Source organism: Cebus imitator, unplaced genomic scaffold, assembly GCF_001604975.1.
Source record: "Cebus imitator isolate Cc_AM_T3 unplaced genomic scaffold, Cebus_imitator-1.0 Scaffold817, whole genome shotgun sequence".
In the NCBI taxonomy this organism is placed as follows: Eukaryota; Metazoa; Chordata; class Mammalia; order Primates; family Cebidae; genus Cebus; species Cebus imitator.
The window spans coordinates 57,074-78,236 of record NW_016108132.1 but is presented as its reverse complement, the minus strand read 5'-3'; the positions used below and the strand labels follow the sequence as shown (position 1 = coordinate 78,236).

Sequence of the window (21,163 nt, the reverse complement as noted above, 5' to 3'; positions counted from 1 at the left end):
CAATTAGCAACCATCTAATACTTTGCAGGTATATTTTCCCTATATTCAAGAGATTTACAATTCAGCTACAGAAACAGACATGTAAGCAAATAACCATAAAACAATGTATTAGCTACTACAATAGTGTATTCAAAACATTATGGAAAGAGAGTGATTTGCAAAACTAAGTGTTTAATAAAGTTTCACTAAATATGGTCAGCCACGGTGGCTCAGGCCTGTAATCCCAGCAGTTTGGGAGGCTGAGGCAGCACTTGAGTTCAGGAGTTCAGACCAGCCTAGACAACAGGGTGAAACCCTGTCTCTACAAAAAGCACAAAAAATTAGCTGGGCATGGTGCCATGCACCTGTATTCCCAGTTACTCAGGAGGCTGAGGCAGGAGAATTACTTGAAATTGGGAGGCAGAGGTTGCAGTGAGCCAAGATTGGCACCACTGCACTCTAGCCTAGGTGATAGAGCCAGACTCTGTCTCAAAAATAAATAAAATTTCATTAAATCTGAATTTACAAATGAATTGTGCTACAAAAGCTAATTTGAAAGTTGGCTGCATGAAACTCTAAACTTATTTGACAAGGAAAAACTAAGACACATGACCAGACCACTGAGTGAGTTTACCTCCTATATACTGAAGTACACTATAAACCTAATCATTTTGAAGAGTTATAAATGCATGAAAAACCCACTCATAGTTCCAATCCCAGGAAGACAGATTTAACATCCTTACTCTTTCACTGGGCAATTTCCCATTCCAAACATGGGTCAAGAATCATCTTTGAAATTTTCAATAAAATGAAAAAAAAAATCAATAACAACAACATAGGCTGGGAATGGTGGCTCATGTCTCTAGTCCCACCACTTTGGGAGGCCAAAGCAGGAAGGTCACTTGAGCCCAAGAGTTCGAGACCAGGTGGGTTTTTTTTTTATTATCCTGTACTTAAAAAAAAAAAAAATTTTTTAATAAAAAAAAAAAAAAAAAGAACAACATAGTAAATTTTTTCAAAGAGCTAAATTTTAATCACTCATTCATTCCTTCAATAAATACTGAGTGCCTACCATATGCCCAAACTCTCTGATACATTTGGGACAGAAGAAAACAGATAAAGATTCCTGTCCTCCAAAAGCATATATTCAAGCTGGGGAAAATGAAAAGAAGTAATAAACATAATGAGGAGTAATTATATAGCATGCTAGAAAGCAATAATTACTGTGACAAAAAAGAAATTAAAAGGACAGGCTACAGCTAGTGTAGGTTTATCAGGCATGAGGGTGGGAAAAACAGAAATCAATAATTCTCTTTTGGACATGATCTACATAAGATATTAGGTAGATTTCAAGGAGAAAATGTGATTTATGCAGCCAGCTAGAAAAGTCTGAAGTTCAGGAGAGAGGTCTGGGCTGGAAATATTAATTAACTGACTCAATTTAAAAACCGTTCTCCTGAGAACATGTCTTTTCTGTGTTTAGATGATCAAGCATATTTTATTATAAAAACAAGAAAGCATTTCTAGGCAGGAAGGGCTCAGGAAAAAAAATGTTTAATTAAAACACGAAAGAAGATGGTAGTTGTTTTAATAACTCTTCTCGGCAAAATTTAAAAATTTGTTTATTTTTTATTTTTTAATTCAAATATCCATGCAATCTAAGTCTGGAAGCCACAAGAGATACAGGAGTAGGACTTGGAAACCATACATATTTCAGGGGGTCCAGGAAGCTGCAGCCACCTCCCTATATCCTGTGTACGTTTTCTTTTTCTCTTGTTTTCCCTTCCATTCTCATCTTCTCAAATGTAAACAAAAAATTGTCTCTCATGTTAAGAAAATATTGCTCCTCTATATGACTATATTCTTAATAATCTAAAAAACTGGCCAGGCTCAGTGGCTCATGCCTGTAATCCCAGCACTTTGGGAGGCCAAGGCGGGCGGATCACAGGTCAGGAGCTCAAGACCAGCCTGGTCAATATGGGGAAACCCCGTCTCTATTAAAAAGACAAAAAAAGATTTAAAAAAAATTAGCCGGGCATGGCCGCAGACATCTGTAGACTCAGCTACTTGGGAGACTGAGGCAGGAGAATCACATGAATCCAAGAGGCAGGGGTTACGGTGAGCTGAGATCATGCCACTGCACTCCAGCCTGGGCAATGGAGAAAGACTCCAGCTCAAAAAAAAAAAAAAAAAAAAAATCTGAAAAATGCCTTCACGTCTCTTTGAATTTAAATATTTGTACTTTCATGAAGGCAATTTCTTCTTATGCCCCCCACCACTATCCTTTTTATAAATCTTATCTAAGGAGTTATCCAAAACCTACAAGTGAAAACAGCTTATATGTGATACCAGAGGAAAACTCCACCCAAGAAGAAGAGGCAGGGAAGGGGAGGATAACGAGGTATAAGCACAGGAAGTCAGGCTGGAATACGAAAGACATGTACCATGCTAAGGAATTCGAATTTTTATCCTGGAGGCAGTAAGAAGATACTGACATATTTAAATAAGTTAGGGACAGAATCCTTCTGGAAAATAGCTTGGAGGGGAAAATGAAAATCAGCTCAAGGAAATCAGTTAAGTTGTAGCAGCAATTTAAGACAATAAGATGAGAGTCTCTACATGCAGAACTAACTATCCTAAAACATAGTTATGCTCTTCACAGACTACTTAAGAAAATATAATGTTCATCATTACCTATCACATATAACAAGTTAAAAATCTACTGCCTTTCAATTTGATCCTATCCTATATACATTGTTATTTCTTACTACTCTCAAAAAGAATGATACTCTGACCCACTATGGTAAACCTAATATTCCTCAATCAGACAAAGCTAAAGTCTACTCTCTAGGTCCTCTTTTACTCAATGCTCTCCATCTGAAAAGCTTTCTTGCTTCGATTTTCTCTCTAGATCATCCAAGTCTAGATTGCCTTACAAAAGATAAACACCCACTATGAGGATTTTCTTGATCATTATCTCCTTGTTGTAGTTACCACTTTCTGAATTGTATGAATGTTATCTCTACAACTAAGTTCCAAGCCTCTTGAAGACAGGATCCATACCTGATACATCTATATATGAGTTTAAAATATGTTAGTCAAATGGTCAATCTGTGAGATTATTTTTAAAACTAGTTTTGTAAAACCATAAAATTGTTTCTCTTTGTTTTCCAATATAAATGTACAAATGCAATTTACAGATTTTGGTGCAAAAACAGAGTAATCCAAATTGTGACAACATGTAGTTTAAATATCTTAAATATTCTACTATTCTATTAATCTTACTGTGACTAGTATAATTTGAGAGACAAAAAATTACATGCTGAAAACAGACTTAACTGCAGAATATTAATAAAGAATGCATAAGAAAGCAATAACCACAAATGCAAAGCAGGAATCAAAAGCAATGACTATATGAAAGGAAAATTATAATGTGTACACTGTCATCTTGCTAAAAGCAAGAATACAAAATGATACCACTCAATTATCTCAAAATCACAAATGAACCTATTTTTCTAATTGGTTTGAATCTCATAAATGCAAACAATTGCAAGCTACTAGATTATTAAAAAGAAAGAGAACGAGAGAGAGAAAGCAAAAACTAAAGCAAGACATTCTGCAGGTAACCCTACCTTTCTTTTCACTTGTGTTATGCCCTAAAGTCAAGGGAAACAAACCATTGACAAACTGTATTCAGTCAAAGTTCATTCTATGTGTAAATCAGAACAAATAAGAGACAATTTGTACATTTGGAACAAACATAAAACAGTAAAAAAATAAAGAAAATTATTTTAAACAATCATGATGTCTTGTTGTCATCTCAAGGCGACAAGACATCATCATGATTGTTTAAAATAATTTTATAACCTAAAAAGTAGAAGTATATTTTAAAACTTAAGATAAACCATTACTTTGGCTATTACATAATTTAACAAAAATACTTAAAACAAGAGTTCTGCTAAGTAAAACATGAGATCATAATACAAAAGCTTTAGTGGCTAAATAATTAAATGAAATTTTATAAGCTTGGCTCATAGGAAAATAGCAACTAGAACCCCACATGTCATTTTAATACACAGTTGGGGGGTATAGAAGAGTGGGAAACCATGACTGGATTACTTCAAACCATGAAACTTTACAGAAAACATGAAAAACCGTAATTAACAATCTCATTTAAAATTAGAATACATTGCCTTAGTCCAAAGGTCAAGGTTCTGTTATTCTATGGCACCAGCTCTCAGCAACATTTTTTTCTCCATCAATGTCATATATGACTATACTACTACTTTGCTAGTACCACTGAAAACCTAAAAAATAACACATATGACTAACAACCTTATGAAAACAAATTTAGGAGGCGAATCCCAAAAACATTAAACCCAACTCCTTAAGAGAACGTATCACCTGAGTAAGATAACGTCTGTAATCTTGCCGCAATTCTTCTTTCAATTTATTTTTCTTCCGCTCATAGTCTTCTCCAAGTGGTAAACTTAATCCATAATCAATCCCTAGAAAAAGAAAACAACTTCTTAGTATATTTCATTTTCAAACCAATATCAAAGTTCTACTTCCTGTAACAAAGCACAGTAAGAAGGAACACAGTTATGCTAATTCCGAGACTATGATTAGAATAAGTTCCTTACTTAAAATGTCTCGATAGATGATACATTCACATAATCAAAAATAATATCAAAAATATCACTCTCACCCATGAACCCTAGTCACCCTGTTCTCCTGTCCAGAACAACAAACATTATTATTTCTTCTGTCTCCATGCAGAGAATGTTTTAATGCACCTATAAACAGACACTTGTATATTATTATATACATATTTATATGCATGTGTGCATTATATTTACTTTTTCCCCCAGTTAAGATAAATAATCCAGCACTGTTTGGCACCTTTCTTTCTCAAGAACAGCAAAATTAAAGAAAAGCTAATTATCTTTACTTCTTCACTTCATTATACACTAATTTCTATAAAAATAAATACCAACAACAATTTTAATGCATCATTTTCAGTCTAGGAAAACTAATAACATGATTGTTTTCGCATACAAGAATATCTTGAATATAACATGTTTCTGAGAAAAAATTAATAGGGCCATGTGTTGCTTAGAATGACTTTTTTTAAACTTTCTTTTTATATCAAAGAGCATTCAGATAGGATGAAATTCCTAGAAACTTCAAAAGTTAACCCAATTCTGATTTCATAAAATTTGATATTAATTTTTATTGTGGTAAAATATATATAATATAAAACTTACTATTTTAATCATTTTTAAGCATACAGTTCAGTGGCATTAAGTACATTTACGATGTTGTACAACCATGATCACTATCCAGTTCCAGAATTTTTTCATCATCACAAACAGAAACTCTGTAAATTGATGTTAATTTTTGAAGAAAAACTTCAAATTTGAGTAGCATTTCCTTACACAAAATTCAAAAATCAAATTACCTTTAGGGATGATGACGATAACTGTACAAATTGTAAATATACTAAAAACCATTGAATTGTGCACTTTAAATACATAAATTTTATGGTATGTAAATTGTATCTCAAGAAAGCTATTAAAAATCAAATTATATACTTTTCAAATCTTCAATAGTAAAATACTATGTCAAGAAGCATAGACACCAGATAAGTATTCAGATTTCTGAAGTCTCTTCCCTTTTTTAGCCCTATTATACACATAATACTATAGTATGAAAAAATTATTTCTAAACAAAATAAAACTTGTCCTTTTTTTTTTTTTTCTTTTGAGACAGAGTCTAGCTCTGTCACTCAGGCTGGAATGCAGTGGCATGATCATGGTTCACTGAAGCCTCAACCTCCTGGGCTCATGCAATCCTCCTACCTCAGCCTCCTGAGTAGCTGGAACTATAGGCGTGCGCCGCCATGCCTGGCTAAAACTTTCCTTAAAAATTCCGCTATGAGCACTATGGATGAAATAATTTGACTGTAGTTCATAGACTGCTATAAAAATCAGTTTCGTGCTTTATTTCTCAGAATGTAGCTGAATGGAACTTAACATGAATGTGTCATATCACTGCTTTACTACATCACTGAAATATTTCAGGCAGGGAAAAGGCCAGTGTAATATAAACGTAAGTGGATGTTTATGGATTCTTACAGAATACTAAAATCCACTTACCCCTATAACACTGGAATTCTCTTGATAAACATTTCAGGCCTATTTAACTCCTTGAGCTATGATAGAGAGTGTAAAAGTGGATTCCCTAGGGATATCTCTTACACATGCTTCTAAATCTCTTCTAAAAGAAACTAAAGCATTCCATATCCTTGGAATTTTAAAACATCCTAGAAAGGAACTGTTTCCTCTCAAAGGAATCTAAACCTTATATTTAAAGATACAGAATTTAAGCCTAAGGAGAGAAATAGTTTTGATTCTCATGTTCAGAATGGAACATCATATATAAAACTAAACTTATAAAATCTGTGAAGGCAAGGCCATGCACTATTCAATTTTATAATCCTGGCACATAACTTTAACCCAAGAAAATTTTCATCAAATAAATCTGCAAATGAATGTATGAATGAGTGCCTAAGCAAGAGGAAGAAATGAGAAAAGGTAGGGGGAAAACAATATACTATACTTAGTATTTCTGCTGTTAGCGGTCTGATTGCATAGAGAGAGGTAGTAAGCAAAGTTACATATTAGTAGTCACACAGGGTCACAATGGATGTTCTGTTGTGCCAAGGAGAAAAAGACAACAATGCTGCCAGGATGATGCCTCCCAACACACTGCCATCCCATCCAGGAACAAGCAATTTACATTTACAAATTTACGAAAAGCCATGTGTTTAAGGTGGCTTTTCCTGCTGTTTTTCAATTCCATTTGGTAGGTTTATGTGGAAGAATAAAAAGAAAAATGTAATTCATTTTCATTTAAATTATTATTATAATTATTATTTTGAGGCAGAGTCTCGCTCTCTTGCCCAGGCTAGAGTACAATGGTGCGATCTCGACTCACTACAACATCCGCCTCCTAGGGTCAAGTGATTCTCCTACCATTCTCCTACCTTAGCCTCCCAAGTAGCTGGGACTACAGGCACCCACCACCATGCCCAGCTAATTTTTCTATTTTTAGGAGAGATTGGGTTTCACCAAATTGGCCAAGCTGGTCTCGATCTCCTGACCTTGTGATCCACTTGCCTTGGCCTCCCAAAGTGCTGGGATTACAGAGGTAAGCCACCATTCCCAGTCTATGATTCATATTAAGTTCAATTTTTACTTACTAAGAGTATTTGCTTTTCGCTATTAATTCAAATAGTACTGTAAAATTGTCTTAACAGACAAGTAACAACATATAATGCCTTCTGAGTTATCTATAACTTTATTAATTTAATGTTTGGTCAACAGAGAACACTAACTTTTTAATTCTTATTTTTGTCATCTTGTAACAACATTTTATAGCATTAGAGGTAAGTCACAGATATAAAATTACAAACTGTACAGAATAATATAAATATCCTATTCTTTTAAACCATGCATTAACAATGGCATCTCAATTGACTTAATGAGTTAAGGAATACAGTGAGGCTTACTTATTGTGCTGTTGTCTTCTGGTGGATCTAGCAGCAAGTAAAGCATTCATGTCATTTTAGGGTCATTTGAAGTGATGTCACTTCATCAAAGTATAACATCAATGACCCTAAGATAATTAACACTATGCTTCAGAACTATAGTAATTAGAAGCATTTGCTTTCTATAGCAGTTGTGGTGGCTTACATAAAATACTTAAGACTAAAGTATATAACTTCTTTATAATTAATTTACCTTCTAACAGAGCATTCATCATAATTATGAAACAAATTACTATGGAACATTTACTTTCTTTTTATTATTATACTACCATGAAAAAACATTATGTAAAAATAATCAAAAGACAAATTAAAGGAAAATAATGATAGGCCTTTACATAACGGGTGACTTACAAGGAGATGTGACTAATTGAGGAGACAGTGTACTCTTAAATTTCCACTATGAAGGTATTACTACAAGGACCCATTTGACTTATACAAACTGAAAAAAAAAGGAGGAAAAGTATGTGATTTAGTTTACAATAGGATAAATCTAAGACAAAGAGGAATGATAATTAAAACTACAAGGGCGGTGCTGTGGGTCAAGCCTGTAATCCCAGCACTTTGGGAAGCTGAGGTGGATGGATTACTTGAGGTCAGGCATTCGAGACCAGCCTGACCAACATGGTGAAACCCCGTCGCTATGAAAAACACAAAAAAAGTAGTTGGGTGTGGTGGCAGGCACCTGTAATTCCAGCTACTTGGGAGGCAGAGGTTGCAGTGAGCCGAGATCGCACCATTGCACTCCAGTATGGGCAACAGAGCAAGACTCCATCTCAAAACAAACAATTATAACTACAACTATCCATATGCAGTGGCACAAACCTATAGTCTCAACTACTCAGGAGCCAGTGAAGGGAGGACTGCTTGAACTCAGGAGTTCAAAGCCATCCTGGGCAACATACCAAGATGCTATCTCCACAAAAAAACTTAAAAATTAGTTGGGCATGGTGGCCTGAGCCTGTAGTCCTAGCTACTGGAGAGATTGAGAGAGGAAGGTCCCTTGAGCCCAGGAGTTTTAAGCTACAGTAAGCCATTATGGTGCCACTGAACACCAGCCTAGATGACAGAGTAAGATCCTCTCCCTTAAAAAAACTGGGAGTGGGAAGTAAATATATGTTTTACGACATTCACAAATTTGTATCAAAACATTTTAAAAGATTAATGGAAGCATTTAAAAGATTAATGGAAGTGTTTTTCAACAATATTGGTCATTGTTAATAATCAATAACAGTAATAGTTCAACACAATAATCAGTAAGAATTTATTTTAATGAAATAAACACAAATACAATGCCTAGAAACAGTTTAGGCAGATAAAAGATCTTCTATAGATCACTTTTAGGTGACTTTCTCTTAATTTAATATTACTAATATCTGAGTTATTCTGACAAACTCCTTACTGAAGACATTGTTTCATCAGCTTATATGAACTAAATCATGTACATGCTACATGTAATAAAAAAATCTGGACTATTACTTTCTCTAGGCTTGGAAAAGAAAAAAAATAAAATTGGATGGCCTCTGTCTCCAGTTCCTGGGAGGAACCTCTAAATCCTTAAAATTTTCCAGACAATGGGAATGCCTTTATTATTCATAATGGGTACCTTGGACCACACCCAACAGTTTATACTAACAAGGTGAATCATTGTGAACCCCCAGAGAGTTTATGCTACAGAGGTGACAAAAATGGGAGCTGGTCATGCCAGCAAAACCAACCATGTGATTTGAAGGTTGAGAATTTGAGGCATGTGACATCAGCCAGGCCTAAGGAAAATGAATGTAGCAAGGCTGGTGATCAAGCCAAGGAGCAATGATTCAACCAATCATTCCTACACAAGGAAAACCGAGTAAAAACTCTGGACGCTCAGGTTCAGGTGAGGCTCTTTAGTAATATTCTGTATCCTGTCACATACTGGTGTGCTGGAAGGGTAATGCCTCCCCGAGACTAACAGATACTTCATGTTTGGACCCTCTCAGACCTTACCCTGTATGTTTCTACCGTTGGCTAGTTCTGATTTGTATACTTATGCTATGTAACTTTGATCATAAGCATAGAGCTTTGTTGAGTTCTGTGAGTCATTCTCATGAATTATTGAACTTCAGGGGATAGTAGAAACCCCCAACTTTATAGCCAGATGGTCAGACCTGAGGTATCCTGGGGACACTTGAACTTGCAGTTGGAGTCTGAAGTGAAAGCAGTCTTGTGGATGTGGAGGCCTATGCCCTTAATCTGTGAAGTTTGGTTCAACTCCAGGTAGCTGATGTCTGAATTCATTGTAATACTACCTCAAATCCTTTTATGAAAGGTATAAATGGTAGTAGAATGAGTCACATGGAGTTAACCATGAATATCATCAGTATCTAACAGAAATGAATTTATAAAATCATAGTGTTATATGACAGTTGTACTAGGAGCAATCAATAGACTGTTTTCATTGGATAAAATGAATATGCCCAGTTTATATATCACTGATTACTATACTATGCTTAATTACTTATTGAAACGATGATGTCACAGTGCTTTAAGTCAATACCTAATTTCCAAATTTGACCTATATTAGCCCTGTCTTTTTACAGTTCCTAGATAAAACCACTTAAAAAAAATCATTGGTTGCCAAATTATTTTACATTTTTCCCAGTGTGAAAAACTATGTATTTTACTGAATTTTAAAGCCACAATTCACTTTGGGAGGCTGAGGTGGACGGATCACGAGGTCAAGAGATCAACACCATCCTGACCGACATGGTGAAACCCCGTCTCTACTAAAATACAAAATTAGCTGGGCATGGTGGTGCATGCCTGGAGTCCCAGCTACTTGGGAGGTTGAGGCAGGAGAACTGCTTGAACCCAGGAGATGGAGGTTAGAGTGAGCTGAGATCGCGCCACTGCATTCCAGCCTGGAGCCTAGAGACAGTGCAAGACTCTGCCTCAAAACACAAACAAAAAAAAAAAAAAAAAAAAAAAAAAAAAAAAAAAAAAAAAAAAAAAAAACCACAATTAATCAGGCAGGAGGTCTGTAACTAAATGCTTATTATATAGCATAAAATTAGTCAAATTATATATTGTTCTTTAATAAAATTCCATGTGCATCAAAAATTAATTATGGTTTCAGTTGGCAATGAAAGCATTTCTTGAAAATTAAAGTCAACACACCCAAGAGAATTGGTTTTATTTTTGCAATGGAGACATTAACTTGTTGTTTTAAAACATCTTTTCCAAGCAGTAAGTGCTAGGCGCTGTGCTAGGCAGTGGAAATACAATGGGAGGAAAGTTGGCATGTCATTGTAGCACAAAAGACAAGCTGAATAAGTTCAAAAGTACTCTTTATGAAGAGAACCAATCCTTTAGAAGCACATGGCAGGACTGGCCAACTCAATCTATAATAAGATGGCAAGTTTATCATAAGAAAAGAAGCCATTGAAGGGTTTGAAGCAGAGACTAATATGATCAGAGCTGGTTTATGCAAATACATCAAAAACTATACAGAGACTTGGTAGAAGGGGCTAGACTATAAAACCAAACAACAACCAAAAACACTAGGAAGTTTTTGCAAAAATCTAAGTGAGGGACAACAGAGGCCTACATAAAAGAAAGTCAGTGGGATTACAGCAAAGTGACCTATTTGAGATTTAGGCATTAGAATCAACTATATTTGTGTCACTGCTTGACATATGAGGCAGGGGAAGACAGGAGTCGAGGACGACTAGGCAGCCAGCTCAGTGAGATGGGGAGCACTAGAAAGTTTGACAGGCATATAAGTTAATTTTGTAAATTTTGATTTTGAGCCCATGATATACATGGCCATACAAGTACGGATATCCAATAGAATATCAGACATATTTCATAATAGAACCTGGGATTGGGATACAGATTCAGAAGTCATGAACACACTAATAGTAAATAAAGCCCTGTAAGCAGATGTGGACACTAGGGGAATGTATAAAATGAGAAAACAGCCTAGGTTCAGAGGCCCAAGTAACACCAATTAGAAAAAAGGCAGAGGTCATTGTCTTTAAGTCATACTTTTAACTCTCCATCATATGTGAATGTAATGATCAAAGAATAATTCCTAAGACAATTCAAAAAACTACTTTTTTCTGTTTTTGAGATGGAATCTCTCTCTGTCACCCAGACTGAAATGCAGTGGCATGATCTTGGCTCACTGCAACCTCTGCCCCCTGGGTTCAAGTGATCCTCCCGCCTCAGCCTCTCAAGTAGCTAGGATTACAGGCCTATGCCACCATGCCCGGCTAATTTTTTTATATTTTTAGTAAAGACAGGGTTTCATCATGTTGGCCAGGCTGGTCTCGAACTCCTGACCTCAAGTGATCCACCCTCCTCGGTTTCCCAAAGGGTTGGGATTACAGGGGTGAGCCACCATGCCCCACCCAAAAAACTACTTTGAAAAAGATGGGAGGGCCAGGCACAGTGGCTCACACCTGTAATCTCAGCACTCTGGGAGGCCGAGGCAGGCAGATCACTTGAGCTAAGAGTTTGGGACCAGCCTGGACAACATAGTGAAACCCCACCTCTACAAAAAAAATACATGTATATAAAAAAAAAATTAGCCTGGTATGGTGGTGTATCCCTGTGGTCTCAGCTTCTCGGAGGCTAAGGTGGGAGGACGATGGATCACTTAAGCCTGAAAGTGGAGGCTGCAGTGAGCCAAGATTATGCCACTGTACTCCAGCCTGGGCGACAGAGTGAGACCCTGTCTCAAAACAAAAAAAAGATGTAAAGGGGGAAAGAAATTAATATTCATTGTATACCAATTATGTGCCAGCCATCCTTTCACATATTGAACTTTTGCCCGTAATGACTTTTTGAGATAGATGCCATTATATAAGGAGACAAAGTTTAGCTCCTGACAGGTCATACGGCGTCAAAGCCCAATCCAAAGCAATCTATAACCCTAGAATTTAAAAGGGATTCTGTCTGACCTTAGTGACCTTACTGCCTGAGATAACCTACTATTAAATTTTTTAAAAATTGGGCAAAGGATATGAACAGACACTTTACAAAAGAAGACATACGTGAGGCCAACACACATATGAAAAAATGCTCATCATCACTGGTCATTAGAGAAATGCAAATCAAAACTACATTGAGATACCATCTCACACCAGTTAGAATGGCAATCATTAAAAAATCTGGAGACGGGCCGGGCACGGTGGCTCACGCCTGTAATCCCAGTACTTTGGAGGCCGAGGCAGGTGGATCACGAGGTCAAGAGATCGAGATCATCCTGGTCAACATGGTGAAACCCCGTCTCTACTAAAAATACAAAAAATCAGCTGGGCATGGTGGCGCATGCCTGTAATCCCAGCTACTCAGGAGGCTGAGGCAGGAGAATTGCCTGAAATCATGACACGGAGGTTGCGGTGAGCCGAGATTGCGCCATTGCACTCCAGCCTGGGTAATAAGAGTGAAACTACGTCTCAAAACAAAAAACAAAACAAAAAAAATCTGGAGACAACAGATGCTGGAGAGGATGTGGAGAAATAGGAACACTTTTACACTGTTGGTGGGAGTGTAAATTAGTTCAACCATTGTGGAAGACAGTGTGGCAATTCCTCAAGGACCTAGAAATAGAAATTCCATTTGACCCAGCAATCCCATTACTGGGTATGTATCCAAATGATTATAAATCATTCTACTATAAGGACACATGCACACGAATGTTCACTGCAACACCATTTACAATAGCAAAGACCTGGAACCAACCCAAATGCCCATCGATGATAGACTGCACAGGGAAAATGTGGCACATATACACCATGGGATACTATGCAGCCATAAAAAACGACGAGTTCGTGTCCTTTGTAGAGACACAGATGAACCTGGAAACCATCATTCTCAGCCAACTGACACAAGAATAGAAAATCAAACACCGCATATTCTCACTCATAGGTGGGTGTTGAACAATGAGAACACATGGACACAGGGAGAGAAGCATCACAAACTGGGATCTGTCAGGGGGAAATAGGGAAGGGACAGCAGCGGGTGGGGAGTTGGGGAGAGATAGCATGGGGAGAAATGCCAGATATAGGTGATGGGGAGGAAGGCAGCAAATCAAACTGTCATGTATGTACCTAGGCAACAATCTTGCATGTTCTTCACATGTACCCTAAATCCTAAAATGCAATTAAAAAAAGAAAAAAGAAAAATACAACTGTAAAAAAAAAAAAGAAAAAAAAAACTTTTAAAAAATTATCTCTTGGAAAAATTTAAATTTCGATTCATAAAAACGTAGGGCTGGAAGATAATCAAACTTATATCATAGATAAAGAAATTGAGAGCCTTAGAGATTAAAAAATTTTACCAATATATACTTTACTTCACTAATGCTGTATATTAATAATTTACAAGAGATTCAAAATGGAAAGAGTTATCTATATATCTGATACTAAAAGTAGGGCACTCACTTTCAACTATTTATCGAATAGAGAGAAAAAACTTAGGCCGGTCTCAGTGGCTCACACCTGTAATCCCAGCACTTTGGGAGGCCGAGGCGGGCGGATCACAAGGTCAAGAGCTCGAGACCATCCTGGCCAACACGGTGAAACTCCGTCTCTACTAAAAACACAAAAAAATTAGCCGGGTGTGGTGGCAGGCACCTGTGGTCCCAGCTACTCGGGAGGCTAGGCAGAAGAATCGCTTGAACCCAGGAGGCAGAGGTTGCAGTCTGCTGAGATTGCGCCACTGCACTCCAGCCTGGTGACAGAGCCAGAGCAAGACTCTGTCTCAAAAAAAAAAAGAGAGAGAGAGAAAAAGCTTACTAACTATTCAGTTTCTTAGCCAGCATCCTCTTGTAGCCACTGGCATACAAAAACAATTTAGGAGTATACTTACAACCATGAAAAGCTGTCCATGTGAGAACAATGCTTTAACACAGGAACTTATCATAGTTGACTTTCTTTTTGTGAAAAAGTTTGTCATCATCAATAAATCACAAAATGCACATTAAAAATATTCAAACAGGTCAGTCAGGCACAGTGGCTCACACCTATAATCCCAGTACTTTGGGAAACCAAGGCAGGCGAGTGGATCACATAAGGTCACAAATTCAAGAGCAGCCTGGCTAACATGGCAAAACCCTGTCTCTACCCAAAATATGAAAAATTAACTGGGTGTGGTGGCATGCACCTGTAATCGAAGCTACTTAAGAGGCTGAGGCAGGAGAATCAAATGAACCTGGGAGATGGAGGTTGCAGTGAGCCGAGATCGTGCCACTGCACTCCAGCCTGGGTGACAGAGCCAGACTCAGTCTTGAAAAAAAAATATATATATATATATATATGAATATATATATTCATACAAACTGGGCACAGTAATATATATATATACCTATAAAGTACATATATATATACTAAAATGATACATATAAAGTCCTTGGCAATCTTGGTATATGACTGTGCCCAGTTTGTATGTTTAAATATATATATTCATATATATATATTCATATATATATTCATACAAACTGGGCACAGTGGCTCATGCCTATAATCATAGTGCTTTAGGAGGGCGAGGCAGGAGGAGTGCTTGAACCCAGGAGATCAAGGTAACACTGAACTATGATCATACCACTGTACTCCAGCCTGAGTGAAAGAGAGAGAGAGCTTGTCTTTAAAATAATAAAATTTTTACATATTCAAATATTTTCTTTTTTAAAAATGCATACCTACCAGCAAGCAAAAATGTGGTAAAAAGTTTCCAAATATTTTCAGACCATACCATAATCAAAGCATTAGTATGGCTACAGTATTAACTTCTTTACAACTCCAACATGGTCATCAATAATTAAAATGGTCTTTCACCAAACAGCATTTTGTACCCTTTAAGCATATTTCTTTAATTTTTTTTTTTTTTTTTTTTTTTTTTTTTGTTTTTTTTTTTTTTTTTTTTTTTTTTTTTTTTTTTGAGACGGAGTTTCACTCATGTTACCCAGGCTGGAGTGCAATGGCGCGATCTCGGCTCACCACAACCTCCGCCTCCCGGGTTCAGGCAATTCTCCTGCCTCAGCCTCCTGAGTAGCTGGGATTACAGGCACGCACCACCATGCCCAGCTAATGTTTTGTATTTTTAGTAGAGACGGGGTTTCACCATGTTGACCAGGATGGTCTCGAGCTCTTGACCTCGTGATCCACCCGCCTCGGCCTCCCAAAGTGCTGGGATTACAGGCTTGAGCCACCGCGCCCGGCCTATTTCTTTAATTTTTAAATAAGCAAGTTCACCATTTTCATTCAACAAATAAAACAGTTTCTCTTCTCTCTCTCATAGACACACAAATTCCATTAAAGTTCTCAATTTTAAGTTATGTTATACACACCTACTCCTTTAAGTTCTACAAATCATAACCAAGGCAGTATCACATAAAACAAGTACAAAGTTTTCAGTATGAGTTCCATTTCATATGTAGACCATATTGGCTTATATAAGATTCCAGAAAGAAAAATTACTAGGATTCCAAAGAAATCTTTTTTTCTGACAAGACAAACCTCTTTCAGAAGAGCTCACTAAGGATATCTTAAAATAAGTTTAGCAAATCTAATGACATACCTAAGGAACCCCTGGTCTGTTGACTATTTGGTGGTATGTTCTCCTTAGCCATAGAGATCAGTATCTTACTGTTTTCAGAAAGCTTCTCTGACAACTTTCCCTGAAAGAGACATAATATTTACAAAGGCAAGGGGGGGAAAAAACATGAAATATACAACCCATCTCAAATTTTAATTAAACAGCTTGATGAAATTACACAGTGCATCATAGAAGAAACTAAGTGTAAGGTTTGAGGAATTAACCAAAGGTATTTAAATTTTATAATAGATATTCTAATATTTAATCATTTACTTACCAACAAATATTTACTGAGTTCCCATTAAGTGCCAGGCATTTTGTCAAGCACTAAAGATATACAAGTTTTAAAAAATACAAGAATTTCTGCCATCATAAAGCTTACAAACTACTGGAGGGACACATAATGAACTCAACACATGATTATGTGATATGCAGACAGTGGCAGGAAGGAGTTATGGAAAAAAAATACATCAAAATAAGGAGGCCCAGAAATGCTGGGGGAGGGACTACAAGGCCTCATTGAGCAGGTGATACTTGTACTAAGACTTAGATTATTTATGTACAAATTAATATTAGAAATTATAGCAAAACTGTATTTAAAGCTATGTATTCCAAATTATGTAACTCCAAAGCCATAAGCTGGTCCTAACTACTAGAGAGTGGGTAAGAGATAGACTCTGGAGCTGCATAAAGGTTCCAATCCTGAATCCACCACTGTGTGGACTTGGACAAATTACTTAACCCCTGTGAGCTTCACTTTCTTAATTTATAAAACAAAAAAATTTCACCTACTTAACAGGAATATTATGATTAAATAAAATGATACATCGAAAGTCCTTGGCATTCTTGGTACATGAGATTATTATGGAAGGAAGGCAACCAATTATGTTTGTTCCAAGGATGCACACTGGAGCCCGTCTGTCAGGAATCAAAGCTCAGTTTCACCAACTCTACTGCCTTAGTCTCACCACTTTAATTTGCCTCAGTTTACTCATCTGGAAAAATTTATAATAACAGCACTTACCTCATAGGTTACTATGAAATATAACCTCTTAAGACTATGCCTTGTCCATGGTTAGCACTCAATAAATGTTAGCCATGTGAATAAAGCTACTTTATAATTAGGCTATCTATATTATTTATCATCTCGGCCAAGATACCTTTGTCCAGAACAAATGCTAAATCAGAAAAAAAAAAAACACTGGACAACAGGTAAACCAAGATCATCTTGGACAAACCAAAATAAATGGTGACTCTCATTATGATGAATCACATGGCACAGATTAAACTACATGCTCTATCTTATGATACAAACTGAGCTTTGAGAAGGTGCCATAACACTCTCATCAGTGCTGTAGTCTCAGAGCTTAGCACAGTACCTAATACAACCCTCAGTAAATATTTGCTAAATAAATCAGTTTCACCAAAACAAGGAAAGCTTTAAGAAAGCCTTTTAAACACTGCTTTAAGAAACAATTATTTTAGGCCAGGCACATTGGCCCACACCTGTAATCCCAGCATTATAGGAGGCTGAGGTAGGCAGATCACCAGATCAAGAATTCGAGACCAGCCTGGTCAACATAGGGAAAACCCCTCTATGCTAAAAATACAAAAATTAGCCAGGCATGGTGGCTTGCGCCTATAGTCCTCGCTACTCAGGAGGCTGAGGCAGGAGAAACACTTGAACCCAGGAGGCAGAGGTTGTGGTGAGCCAAGATTGTGCCACTGCACTCCAGCCTGGGTAACAGAGTGAGACTCCGTCTCAAAACAAACAAACTAAAACCAATTATTTTAAGAAATTTATATTATGAAACATGAATAGTACAAAATAAATTACCCTAATAAATCCACTTTTGCAGATTTCAAAAAAAAAACTTTTGAAACTAATTCAATAAATTGAACTTTTTCACACAGAATATAAAAACTTGCTTTTACTACTGTTCTGTTTATGTTGTGTAAATTCTTTGTAATAGAACTGGTCTCATAATCATTTTACGAAGCAAATAATTCTTCAACAAGAGATAAGAGAAACACTGTGGGATACAAAACACCACAAAAGAAAAACTGCATTCAAAATTACTGCAATCTTGTCTGGAGTCAGGCTCCCAGAATAACAGCATAGTACAAAACAGAAGATTCTCACTCATAGAAGAGAATGTTTTGCATTTACACAGGAGTAATCTCCATAGACAATTATAATAAAACATGTTCAAAGAAAATTATTAAGTTTACCTTCATTTCCATGTAAGGTGGATCACTTTCCAACTCTGCTTTGTCTTTGGCCAATTTGGCTTTTCGCTCTTCAATAAATTCATCCAAATTATCAGCCATTTTGCAGATCCTTTAAAAAAACAATTTTCAAAAAGCGTATCTATATCACAGTATTTTTGGCCTAATTATCAACATGTACAGTTAGTCCGCATTTAGTTTTCAATCTCACTTATCAAATTGAGAAGTTCAAACTTAAGACTGATCATAAATATGCCTGCCTACTGCCTCTCCCAACTTCCCTAAGAAACCTACAATATACTTTTTTTTTAGATAGAGTTTCACTCTTGTTGCCCAGGCTGGAGTGCAATGGCGTCATCTGGGCTCACTGCAACCTGCACCTCCCAGGTTCAAGCGATTCTCCTACCTCAGCCTCCCGAGTAGCTAGGATTACAGGCATGCGACACCACACCCAGCTAATTTTTTGTATTTTTAGTAGGGATCGGGTTTCTCCACGTTGGTCAGGCTGGTCTTGAACTCCCAACCTCAGGTGACGTGCCCACCTCGGCCTCCTAAAGCGCTGAAATTACAGGCGTGAGCCACTGCACCTAGCCAATATACTTTAAAATATCTGAAATAAAAAGAAAATGAAAAACTACCACCACTGTCCATACATGGCCCTCCCTTCCAAAAAAACAAAAGCAAGCAAACAAAAAGCTCTTTAAATCCTTAAGCCAAAGAACTTTAAAAAAAAAAAAAAAGTTTTTTTTAACTATTGGGAGATAATTTCTAACTTACAGAAAAGCTACAATAATGATACCAAGGACACACAAAGAGTTTTTATTAATTCCCTATTAAGATTTTGCTCCACTTGCTTCATCCTTTGCTTGTGCACACAAGGTCATTCTCTCCATACACGTAAACACAATTTTTTCTAAAATTATTCAGAGGATAAAGTACAGAGGGGCCCTTTGCCCCTAAACTCTTCCGTGTATGTGTCTTAAGAATTATTTTCTTACACAACCTCAATATATTTATTCAACTTCTGTAACATTGATTTTTTAATCTATTGTCTATATTCCACTTTTGTCAACTGACTCAATAGCAGCCCATCTAAGTCAGGTATTGTAGTTTACTGCTCTTTTGCCTTCTTCAGTTTGGAACATCTATCTCTACCATCTTTCTTTGTCTTTTATGACATTGATATTTTTAAATACCATCTATCTACTACCCATCCTTTTCAATAGAACATCCCTTATCTGGGGTGTGCCTGGTGTTTTTCCTTCATGACTAAATTTAGATTATGCATTCTCACAGGAATATTTAGATAAAATCTCAAGGTGTCACAAAGAGAAAGCACATGATATTCACCTGCCCCTCATCAGTGATGTTATTTTTGATCACTGACAAGGTGACCACCTTTATGATGATCATCTTTATGATCTTGTCTAATATCTGAACTGCTAAACTGTTCCTCAAAGTATAAAGTACCATTTTACGTTCCAATGTTTAAGAATGTAAGTGAATATATATGACAACTGCATTTTCTATACATCCTCGCCAAGGCATATTTTCAGGCATTTTTATCTTAGTCATGCTATGTGTATTTAGTGGTATCTCTCTAAAATTTTAATCTGCATTTCTCTGATAACTATGATGTTGAGCAATTTTTCATCCATTTATTTACCATAATCATTGGGAAAGTGTCTACTCAAATCTGCCTTTTTAAAAATTAGGTTTTATTCTTTATTTTTTAGAGACAGGATCTCACCTTGTCACCTAGGCTAGAGTTCAGTGTTGCCATCATAGTGCACCTGCAGCCTTGAACTCCTGGGCTCAAGCAATCCTCCCACCTTAGCCTCCTGAGTAGCTGGGACTATAGGCAAGCACCACCATGTCCAGTCAGTTTTTTCATTTGTTTGTTTATTGCAGACACAGGATCTCACTATGTTGCCCAGGCTAGAGTGATATGATCATAGCACAATGTTACCCCTTCAATTCCTGGACTCAAGTGATCCTCCTGCCTTGGCCTCCCTAAGTGATCAGACTACAGGCATGAGCCACCAAGCCTAGCAGGTTATTTTATTACTATTGAATTGTAAGATTTCTTTCTATATACTTGATAAAAGTTCTTTAGTTGCTTTGTAAAAATATTTTCTGTTAATCTGTGGTTTGTAAGTTTTCTTTTTTTTTTTCCATTTATTTATTTTCACGCATTTTAGGTTTTGGGGTACATGTGAAGAACATGCAAGATTGTTGCATAAGTACACACGTGGCAGTGTGATTTGCTGCCTTCCTCCCCATCACCTACACCTGGCATCTCTCCCCTTGCTATCTCTCCCCAACTCCCCACCCTCCACTGTCCCTCCCCTATTTTCCCCCAACTGACCGCAGTGTGTAGTGCTCCCCTCCCTGTGTCCATGTGTTCTCATTTTTCAACACCCGCCTATGAGTGAGAACATGTGGTGTTTTACCTTCTGTTCTTCTGTCAGTTTGTTGAGAATGATGGTTTCCAGATTCATCCATGTCACTACAAAGGACACAAATTCATCGTTTTTGATGGCTGCATAATATTCCATGGTGTATATGTGCCTCATTTCCCCTGTCCATTCCATCATCGATGGGCATTTGGGTTGGTTCCAGGTCTTTGCTATTGTAAACAGTGCTGCAATGAACATTCATGTGCACATGTCCTTATAGTAGAACGATTTATAACCCTTTGGATATATATCCAGTAATGGGATTGCTGGGTCAAATGGAATTTCTATTTCTAGGTCCTTGAGGAAT

General features: G+C 36.9%; 1 protein-coding gene across 14 annotated transcripts in view; it reads right to left on the bottom strand.

The window, feature by feature from the left end:
* The window catches only part of CSPP1 (centrosome and spindle pole associated protein 1), a 159,115-nt gene that overhangs the window by 124,283 nt on the left and 13,669 nt on the right, over nucleotides 1-21,163 (bottom strand). For 8 of the 14 annotated variants that reach the window (XM_017520217.2, XM_037735459.1, XM_017520219.2 and 5 more), the window contains exons 2-5: nucleotides 18,401-18,509; nucleotides 16,151-16,250; nucleotides 4,384-4,487; nucleotides 3,612-3,635 (exon numbers count right to left, since the gene is read on the bottom strand). In XM_017520217.2, coding sequence (XP_017375706.1) covers nucleotides 3,612-3,635; nucleotides 4,384-4,487; nucleotides 16,151-16,250; nucleotides 18,401-18,509 — 337 coding nt within the window. The remainder of the gene's footprint in view (nucleotides 1-3,611; nucleotides 3,636-4,383; nucleotides 4,488-16,150; nucleotides 16,251-18,400; nucleotides 18,510-21,163) is intronic. The other 6 variants (XM_037735460.1, XM_017520225.2, XM_017520224.2 and 3 more) reach the window with 1 other exon arrangement.